Consider the following 11,588-nt stretch of genomic DNA (forward strand, 5'->3'; position numbering starts at 1 on the left):
GATCAGTTACTTCTACGTTATCATCTCGTTAAGCTTTTTTGTGTGAAATAACTTGTTAAAATGTTTATAAAATTATTTTTTGTATTTTGATGCATATACAAATTTACAAAAGTTAAAGGAAGTTTTATGTAAAATCACAAGATACACTGATACAGGATAATGAACCTTCCTTAAGTGGTGTTTTTTCAAACTTATTCTAGCACTGAAGTAGAAAATAATAGTTATTATTCAAGTATTTTCACTTTCTTTAATTGAATCTTAAAAGAGTAATGATACTCGAAGTGTCTACATTTTTACGTGTAAATGAAATATTTAGGGAAACAAAATAAGCGTGTTTTTAGGGATAAACATTTTGTATATGCACATTTTCTGTTATTGCACCTTCGGGAGCAATTTTATCATTAAAATCCTTAAAATAAGAAAAATGTTAATTTGGAGAAGTATAAAAGAAATTTTTGATTATCAAAGTACAACACTTTGTTGCGATAAAAAAGATAATGATATAAATATGTATGTCAGAAAAATAATAATAAAAATGAAATAAATGTCGTTCTCCTCTAGATGGTGCCACAATGAAACATTCTTTTCTTTTCCGTGTTAAGGAAGGAAGATGGTGAGTAGTGTACGCTGATGATTTTTGGAAATCAAAAGTCATCAGCTTTGATGTCAATTTAATGATATATTTTGTAAATTGGAAAGACTAAGTTAGTTTTGCATATTTGTTTAAATGTGTTATTACGGGTATCGTTAACAAATATTTAAATTTTTGACATTTTCTTCCTTATGTAGTTGAAACTTGTTTAGGTTAAATTAGGCTTAAAGTACTAGTTTTAATGATGTGCACATTGACTTAACTGTTAAATTATTTAGAATCTCATTTAGCATACGTGATTGGACACTTAAGTGGTTATGTTTTACATTTATAATAGTTAAAGTAAACCTGGTAATGGCGATGTCTTGTGTCCGAATCAGCTAATTTAAAAAAAAATGGTTTACAGACTATTGCAAATCATGTCTGAGCAGTTCACAAAAGCAGTTCATGCTTAAAGTACGAAGTAGTGATTTTTATCGTATGGTATAAATAGTGCTATTTAATTTTTTCTTTTATTTATACTGTGTAAAGGATCTGAATATTTTGATAAGCATTCTGGATCACACAGATGTATTGCTCATGTGAACTTTCTACTTACTACTGTTGTTGTGCAAACCAGCGTTCACCATTATAGGGTTGATATCCATTTATTTATCGGGAAACTTATTTGTTGACCTTCCTGGCTTTGGAGATATTCATGGACTATAGAAGTAAGGATTCTCAGAGAATTATAGTTCCTGGCCACAGAAGTGTGAATATATAAACAAAATACCAATTACACAGACCTGCGAATTTAAAGTTAATAAAGTGGTTTTGGGTTTAATTACAGATTTTCCATAATTCAGCTATGCAGATTTCAAAAATAATATTCATTTTTTGCTATCACGTAAGGACTTTTTACAAATCGGGAAGAAGAAAAACTTACTTAGATCAAAATATTTTGTTTACTACAATGAACATTTTTTTATTATGTTTGTTAACAAAAATACAAACAAGATAAAGAAAAGGGGAGAACATTGATGTCAAACAAACATGCATCCTCATTCATCCTGATTTTTTTTGTGAAATCTATGTATTGTGTCTGGACCATCTCGTTTCAATGACCAGTAATAATCAGTTATCATGTTGATGTTCCACCTTTCGTGATACCTTTCCATTTCCCTAATACCTTGATGAAACTTCCCCTTGTTCTTTGCTTATAGCTCTGAGAATTTCAGAGAAATAGCCAATATGCGAGTATAAAAAATGAACTTTTAAGCTCATATTACAACCTAAATCTTTTAATTTATTGAGTATATTATTGACAATATTTTCATAATTTGGGTCCTTGTTGTTTCCTAAAAATTTGTCAATAACATCTTTAAAGGCAATCCATGCTGTAACTTTCACCATTGTTCATTCGAACTGTTGATCTGAAGTAAATTTCCTAATCTGAGGCCCAACAAAAAACCCTTTAAAGTTTTGCTTCTGAAAGAGCTGGGAATTGCCCACATAAATACTTTTGGAAGGCCCAAATCATTCACCTTGTGTGAAAAGTTGTGGTTCATCAGACTTTACAGGTTAAAAACAATCTCTATCATCATTTTTTCTATTGACTTCAGAATCAGATGAAATTGTATCAAGAGTCTCCAGTGGAGTAGGTATAGGTACATCAGGTCCATGAGCAACAGGTCTTATAGCAGGTTTGGATAAGAAATTTGCTTTTTATTTAGTGTGGTAGCCTTGCATGTTACATGACCTAAAATAGCAGTTACTGTGTGGTTTCTAGGCGTATGTCAGACCATTGGAATTCCAAAAGGTAAAGACTTTCTTACCTTTAGTCCATTGTCTGAACTCTTTGACACAAACAGTGCAAACGTTGTGCAGAGCCCTCGTTTTGTCTTTGTCCCCAAGTTTTATTCTAAAATATGCGTAATACAAATTCTGTAATGTTTTGTCTTTGTTTCTTTACAACAAATATCACAGAATATGTTTGGGTCACTTACACAACATCTTGTTGCCATAGAGATGAATAAATAATATTGAAAAGAAAAAAATGTCAAAGTGCATGCATAAACAAATACTATCCAGAAATGACACTGCAGGTTATCTGTTTATACTCCAGCAGTGTAATTCTTGTGGGTTCTATAATGATCGATAAGACTTTCATGATGCAATTGGTCTAGTCTAGAGAAATCTATAGCCAGCAGTTGTCAATATTTTAAGCATAACAAAATATGACCCGATTTCAATGAAAATTATTCACTTGTGTTAAAGTACATATGATGTTTTGTGAAATACCTATACATGTTGGAGTCAAATGGAATTACTGTAGAACATGAAAAAATTTCAAGACAAACTGTCGAGGTCTATGTTATTATATACCACACAACAAACGAACTATTACATGCCAAGGTCTATGTTATTATATTGTCGAGGTCTATGTTATTATATACCACACAACAAACGAACTATTACATGCCAAGTTTGCATGGCTTATTTCAAGGCAACTGTACTCTCACTAGTTGAAAATTGGCTTTAAAAAATCGTAATGATTGCTACATTTTTCTTCTGCCATTTGGCAGCAAGCAAATGTTAAAAGAAAAACAATGTTGTTTCAAATTGGCTGGACCAGTAAGGATCAGTGGGCAGTTTCATTTGATCCAGAAGCATTTTCTATTTGAAAATACACAAACAAAACTTTACAATGACTTGTGATTCTTTGTAGCCATTGAATTTGTAGAAACAAGGCCATACAATAAACTTTGTGGTGCACATTACATTATTCGTAAACTAATATATAGATATGTCTGCCCAATTTGAATTGAGAGCATATCAAAAAATGATTAATTGGAAAGTTAAGCAGACCACACATTGGCTTGACAACATTTTGTTATACATCATGTTGTAGTTTAGTTTACTTTAAAACCAATGAGAATACACCATTTCTCCTTTACTTTTATAGGTACATATGTAAGTTCATAGGTCATTTTCAACATTTGGTTGTTTACAATTTTCACTCCATTTATCAATATATGTATTCATGCATATGGGTGTTCAGTTGAAGTATTGTATTAGGACTACATAGTGTCTCGCTTTGTCATAGGTTTCACTCAGTGTCTCAGGTTAGCCGGTAAAGTCATCAATCACAGTCATTTTGTTAGCATTGTCCCATTGAGATAGTTATGTGGTGCAAAAGGTCAATTTACAGGTATAATTATTAATTATTTTTCATTAATTATTAAATATATACTTGCAGTGGCAGTGTACATCTACTAATTTTAAACTGCAGAATCCAATAGCATTTTTTTTTTCACTGTATAAAAATCAACGAAACACCCTAATAAAAGCCATGTCTGTGGGAACATGGATGCTGTCATTACCACCTAGCCACTTCCTTACATAGCCTGATACCAAATATGAATTAATATTGACCTTGTGAAAGGGAAAATTGTTATTCAACTTTTTTCAGTAAAGTAATTTGAGATTTTTGAAGGATTCTTTAAATTGTTTGAAGAATACAAGACCAGCTATATTTGGATATTTTAAATTGTTTTCTAATGGATTTCCTTGCAATTACATAACTTCTTTATTTAAGTAATTTAATGTTACATATTAAATCTACTTAAAACAAAAATACCTAACCTACATATTGAGTTATTTTAGTATTGTGAATTACATAAATATACATAAACTTCATGTTATTTTGTGAGATTGAAAAGTTCTGACTAAATATCCACAAAACAATAGTGAAGCCTGTGTGTGTATGACCTTTTATGCTAGTAGACAAGTTCTTGTTTTAATTCAGTTGCTTATTTAAGGTGATTTTGCTAAAGTGAGTTAGCCCATGTGCTAGACTAAAAGGGACCTTATGAAGATAAATGCTTAGACTTGTGTTGAACTATGTAAGGTTAAGATAGTTGTATTGTAAAGTAACTGTGTCAATCAGTTGACAACTACACCATGGTAAACATTGACTTAGCATAACTTTTGGTAAAGTTAAATTAGGTTTATCTGCTGCATTGCTTCAATAAAATGTACAGAATGCCTAGTGTCCAAAACAGAAGTGTAATGATAGAATAAGTATGAAACATGAAAGGGGCACCAGTGTCTTGTACACTTCCTTCTTTTCAAGATGTATGTTTATTTACTCAATTTTATGTTGAAGAGACTGATTGTTAATCTGCTTGGACAGATGACTTGATCTGTTTTGTTCAAGTCGGCTGCAGTTCTTATGATTGGATTGCAATAGGGTGCTTTTGCAATGCGTGCTTACTGTTTGTAAGTATATCAGTATTGCAAATAGCATCAAATGCATGTGCATAACATGCATTTGAAATATAAAAACAATGTTACTGTTCTAAATAATGCATATGAATGTTTTATTTCATCTCTGTGGATTACCTGTAGAATAAAAGGGTAGAATAATTGCTGTTGAAGATTTGAACCTTCATTTGGTAAGGTGCTCTGATCCTTTAAGGTCAAACTATGTCTTTCATTACAGACTTATAGTCTACACTATCTGCAAGATATCTACCTTGAAAATGCTGATTTAACAACAAACGAGTTATGTGTATTAATGTTTGAGTCTCGTGTTTGAACAGGCAAGTATAGCATGATGGCAGGATAGGTCTAGGTTGAATGGATCAGTGAGCTTAGTCACAAACCATTAAAATTGCCTTGTTACTGGTATGATGAATCAGCACCTTAAATATATTTTACTCACACAAACATTGTGTGTAATATTTATACAAACTATGTTTCTGTTCAGATAAACTTTGTATGAAGCTTACTATTTAATTAATAACATATACCCCAAATATTCCTTGCTATGTCAAAATAGAATGGACTGTTCCAACCACTTACATTGACACATCCCCTGGTGGGACAGTGGTAAGTCTACGGACTTGTAACACTTAAAATCTGGGATTTGATCCCCATAGTGGATACAGCTGATAGCCCAATGTGGTTTTGCTCTAAAACAAATACTTTGTCATACAAGATTCACAGGCTGTTACTGTGGATGCATGTCTAGATCAAACTTGACGTGTTTTTAGACCTTAAATGAAATTTTGTTTGCTACAATATGTAATATTAATTTTTAGTGTTTAAGACTTTTCTTAAACTTGAAAGTAAGTGGTGTAAGGGAAACCAATATGATTGAAGTTAGTCATGTTAATCCAATTCCAGAGGGATTTGATTTAAGGTTGATGAACTATTTAATGTAAGAATTAATACCAAATTAGCTTGTTACGTATGGTGCTAAATAGAATCAGTATTTACCCATTGCAAAATGCTTGATTATATTCAAAGGTTTTTTAAGTAACTAAGCATAACATAAAGGTGTTTTTTAACTTTTGTAGAACACTTGGTTTGATGTATAGATAAGAATATAAATAAAGTAAAATATTGGAAATTAATATATCCTTGTTTCTTCCTAAAGGTGAATGTACCAAAAACCAGGCGTACTTTTTGTAAGGGCAAGTGCAAAAAGCATACTGTCCATAAAGTAACCCAATACAAAAAGGGAAAGGATTCAATCTATGCACAAGGTAAGTAGATTTTGGTTTCAGTAACATTTGCCAACACATAAAGACTAATTTAGAGCATTGTCGATGGACAAATGGTATAGAAAATCATGAGTTAAAGTATGTTTTTTATAAAAGAAAATAATAATAAATGATTGAAGCTAGAGGTTCTAAGAAAAAACTGAAATAATTCTTGAAATTCAGGAAATATTCTTGAACTTTTTCTCCTGAAATTGGAATATTGGAAAACAAAGGATTATGGATCATGTGGAGGTACCAAGACCATTCATAAAGAAACCTGTAACAACTTGAACCACAGTCATGACATACAAAGTGTGGTGTCTTTTAATAGGTGAGAATTTATGAATGCAAAGTTCAGTGGCAAAACCCATCTACATGTCTAAAGCTAACAAGTATGCAGCATTATCCAGAAGGGCTCCCATCTGTAAAAGGTATACAAATTGCTTACACAGCATCTCTTCAATTTTCACATACCGCAAGTAACTGGAAGAGGGAAATAGTATTTATGAAATATTCCATGTGGAAATAAAATTGCTGCATGCAGGACCTATGGGAGAGTGTATATGATTGAACTGCTGAAACTAGAGTTAGAAAAGCATTGTCCTTGTACACCATATGTATTTTGAAAAGTATGCTGGGAAGAGTGGTGTGCTTTGAACATGACAGCCTTAAAACACGGCCTTTTGTAGTAGAAACTTGTGCAGGGCTGTTGTCAAGATGCATGGGTATCCAATAAAGCATGGCTGAATGTGACAACTTGATCTGTAATGAAGTGATGAGACTCAAATTGTTTTAATATAATGTATTGAACCTAACTATTTAGCTGATATTAAAAAAGAAAGCAATTGCATTATCTGGATAGTTTGTCAAGAAAAGGAATTTTAATAAATTATCTAAAATATCAAATTTTTTTTGTTTAGGTAAACGTCGTTATGACAGGAAACAGCAGGGTTATGGTGGACAGACAAAGCCTATTTTTAGAAAAAAGGTGAGATTTCTAACTAAGAAAAGTCAAAATTAATTGCATCAAGAAGTATAATATTTAACATAAATTACTTATTATAATATTGTCATCACTCAAGCAGAGCATAATATTCATAGCCTTCAATTTTATTTGGTTACAGAGCCATGAAATAGACAACCAGATCCATCTGTCACATCCTGTGTTTCAGAAATTGCCAATAGTTTTCTCTGACATTCAATACTATATTATTTATAACCAATAGAAAAACAAGATTTTCTTCTGTCAAATGATGTATTATGTTACATTGTTTTCTGTAAAAAGAATTGTCAATTTCACTTTCAGTTCAAACTTGTTTCCCATCAGAAACACATCAATGAGCTTAGATGAAGTTTTAACAGCTCTTGTTGCATAGTTAGAAAGCCAAAAAAATTGTAATAGTTATGGGACATTGTCTGATTTTTATATGTTATTATTCAGTGTTCTTTGGTGCATTATGTAATTAAACAATTTAGTGCAGTACTTCCATTAGTATAAAAAGGTAGGGTTAAGTTACATCTTCATTCAAAAGTAAAAACAAAAAGACCCAGGTAATTATTTTTTTCTTGTTATTTATGTATATTCCTTATATATTATAAAAGTAACTAAAATATAACAATAGGAAACTTGTGTTAGTTAAGGTTAGATTGGGTGAAATACATAATATGTTTTCATGAGTTACGTTCGCTCGTGTATAATGTAATTTGATAGTGTAACATGAGTTGCATACTTGCCAAGTGATTTCTAGCTTACAATTTTTGGCTGCGATGGTCAGTCAAATGGGTCAATCTTGTATAAAGTTAAGGCAGACTAAATAACAGATAAGATGTGAAGTGTTAATGGAAAAAAAGTTGAAATTTATTTAGGTTTTAGTAATTATACAGATAAAACTTGAGGTTTCTGAGGTGAAGAAAAGTGTTATTAATCTTAATGGGGAAATCACTTATCACACCAACTAGTACATAGAAACACTATATATATTCATGGACAAGTCTTTAGTAAAAATACTTCATTAAAAAACCTGATTTTATGGGTATGAAAGACTTGTGATGTTTACCAAAAGTCTGGCAAATTTTGTGAAGATATACAAAGTTTATTATAAGTTATAGCAAGGAAATGTAAACAAATACAAAATTGACCAATCTCATAGCAAGAGAGTAAATTGAATTTGAAGGTAAAGATAACTATTAATACTGTCATGTAATGAAAAGTAACCTACTGTCTTAATACAACTCCTGCTGACAGTTGTCAAGTCATGAAATGTACAGTGTATTCTTTAATGTGAAACAATTACATTTATAGAATTTACAGTGTTTAGCCTGACTTGTGTTGTTGGAATCTGTTGTCAGGGGTCACTTAGAACAAGCATTTTGAAGGTTGGAAGCTGACTAAACCCTCAGCATAGCTATAGAAGGGGTTTTCTTATCTATTATTTGATGACGATTTTTTCATTAGACTATTGCTTGTCTATATGAGGTATTCCTGATGTTGTATATCTAGACTTCCAGAAGATCTTGTAAGGTTCATCATGAGGATTGATTAGTAAGTTAGGTTTTTATGGAATTTGAGTAAATCTCCAAAGGTTGGTTAATAAGAAGGAATCCTCAGTAGCCATGGCACTTGAAATTTGTTTAGGCAGGATTAAAGTAAATTAATCTGTGAGACCTTTTACCTTTTTGTGCTCCAGCAATACCAAGTGTGGGATGCGTGTACACCGATTTGATTTTATTACTCATCAGGATCTCTACCAGTCCACCCACAAATTGAAATTCTTTTAGGTGGCATTAGAATAAATTAATGTTTGAGACCTTGGGCATAGTAAATTACATCAATTCAAAGTGTTTAACCTCCTGAGTTAAAAACTGTAAGTATGTCTTAAATCAGTCAAGAGGTGGCGGAGCTTTGCGATAAAAGTTTGTACTTGGGAAAAACTCTGAGCCACTCTGCCATGGCTTAAAATTTTCTTAACTCAATATGATCAACATTGGTGCTTTGCACCAACCCAGTTTCTATGAAGCTATAAATAGCAATATTTACTATGATTCTGAATTTATTTCTTCTACTTTAATACTAAGTGTATAAATATCAGCAATGTAGAATAAAAAAAGTTGAAAAATATATAATACATCTAAATTATATTTATTTTTCTTTCTAGAAAGACTGCATGTGGTAATGGAGAATCATAAACTATATATTCTTACAGCCAAAGTTAATAGGGTTAATAGTTTTATTTAATTACAATTGCACTTGTACAAATTGTACAAAGTCCCTCATAATACACTAAAAACTAGTTTTTACAGCCAGAGAGCTTTGTGCAAATAAACAGCTGAGTTAGGAGCACAACATGAAATGAATTATAGACAAGACTTGAATACACGGTCTGCTACAATATTGACTATCATGAGAAATTATTTTTTCATTCAGATTTCCTTATCTGATTTAAGAAATTTCAAATTTATACATTTTACTAACTTTTAACAAACAATAAATAAAACATATATACATAAATTTAGTATTACTCTTCTGGACTCCCTCCTTTTCTTGATGTCAACAGATCTTTTTAAAATAATGGTGGTCTAAAATATTTTAAGAGTATATTTCAAGTATTAAATTTAGAATACAAAAGTACTATAATTTAACTGGCTTTATTAATTAAACTACAAATAGGGTAAAACTCCATTACTCATTTGTAGCTCAATAATAACACACACACACACATAGAGAGTTATATTTATAAACAATCTGGGGTGAACTATCTTGAAATGCCTGACAGAAAGAAAGAAAGAACCTTTAGCAGGGTACTTGCGGAGGACAAAATACTCTATAAACGTCTATAAAAGGGGCACATGATATAGTAAAATACGTTCAAAGCTATGACAATGTGAAGGTAGAGGGTTTATATTTTACAGTCTGACTTGTCAGTCAATATCTTTAGTCTAAGCTTCTGATAGTTTGGCATCTGACAGTCTTAGAAGGGAATCACAAGAGAATTGGGGAGGATATGCATCATGTTACATGCATAAGTCAAGATTAAGAATTTATTTAAATATTTCCTTTTGTAAAATAAGACTAGTGGTACCCCTCAAGGGTTTGACTTGAAACTTATTGTTTATATCTGTTTATATTTCCAATTTTACTGATGATGATAAATTAAAAGAAAATCTCCCAAAACAGGAAACATCCCTCATATCTTTACAGCACATTGCATTATTAGATGACCACAAAATTGGTCAAGTTCCTCGTGCAATTTTATTCATACTAATAACCTACTATTAGTATAGAAACTGTGTAAAATAATTCATTGGACTGCCTGGCACACTTCTGACAATTCGTTTATAATGAACAGTGTTCAGGTTGGATATCAACAGCTTTAAAACATTTGATTTAACCTCTTTTGTATGGCTTTGTTGAAGTTTCAGTTTTTCTAGTGAAAGATATTTCCTTGTTGATTGCCACTGTTGGTAGATAGATGACTGAACAATCATATACAGAAATCATAAGTAACACTTGTTTGTTGAGCACCTACTATCATGTCCCTCTTGAAAGCTTACACAGAGCCTTATTGTTGCTGTTATCTTACATGCAGACTAACTGTAACATGATAGCTAATGCTAACATATAATCTGACATAATGCACAACTTGGTTCTTTTTCATCTGCAAGTACTTGGATTATTTGTTATACCTGTACAAGAGTGCATATGAAGTATCCAGTCAGTGTAGAATTAATTAACCCTTTCCAGACGGGTCACGGGGGAAAGGCCATGTCGTTGCATTTGTTGACTCGCATTCAAAATTTAATTGAACTACTATTTCTTGAATTTATGTCAGTAAGTTTGGTATCAAACTGTAGACTATAATACGAATTTTAGTATTATTCATTACTCAATTTCTTAATTTAAAATTAAATATTAAAAAAGCACAGTTAAACATTGATTTTTGTGTCATGTAGTATGTTGAATGCAGCACTGGTTCAAATTAGTTGTTTATGATGTCAAAATATTAAGTCTATAATTTTGTACGAATTAGGAACTCAAATTTCCTGTATTGACAAGCTAGAATATAAGATAAAAACCTCTTATATTTTCTTTAAGATTATTGCTCATGTAATGAATCAAACACAGTGGCACCCTGCCCATTTCTTTCCATTTTTGGAAACGCTTCCTTATATACACGTACTTCTATATATGACATGAACAACCAATCGAAAGCTCAGAATGTCACCCTAGTGGCTTTCTCAGCCATTTTAATGGGCTTGGATGCCATTTCTTTCTTTTGAACCAAGATTTCAAGGAGGTAGGGTGTCTTTAGTCTGCTCAAAATTTCATATTTTGTTGGATTAAATACATCTTAGTTACTAAACTTGATAAATTATAGCAGAATCCTATGAAACTGATGAAGTAATTTATGATTTTTTAGTTATTCAAATGTGTATATATATATATATATATATATATATATATATATAAT

General features: G+C 31.4%; 1 protein-coding gene across 1 annotated transcript in view; it reads left to right on the forward strand.

Annotated features, from left to right (window-relative positions):
- Positions 1-562: 562 nt before the first annotated feature.
- LOC106458295 (60S ribosomal protein L44-like) overlaps positions 563-11,588 on the forward strand; it is a 12,748-nt gene continuing 1,722 nt past the window's right edge. Inside the window, exons 1-3 of the mRNA XM_013917791.2 lie at positions 563-613; positions 6,015-6,123; positions 7,041-7,108. Coding sequence (XP_013773245.1) covers positions 611-613; positions 6,015-6,123; positions 7,041-7,108 — 180 coding nt within the window. The 5' untranslated portion in view covers positions 563-610. The remainder of the gene's footprint in view (positions 614-6,014; positions 6,124-7,040; positions 7,109-11,588) is intronic.

The sequence above is a fragment of the Limulus polyphemus genome, unplaced genomic scaffold (assembly GCF_000517525.1).
Source record: "Limulus polyphemus unplaced genomic scaffold, Limulus_polyphemus-2.1.2 Scaffold440, whole genome shotgun sequence".
NCBI lineage: Eukaryota > Metazoa > Arthropoda > Merostomata > Xiphosura > Limulidae > Limulus > Limulus polyphemus.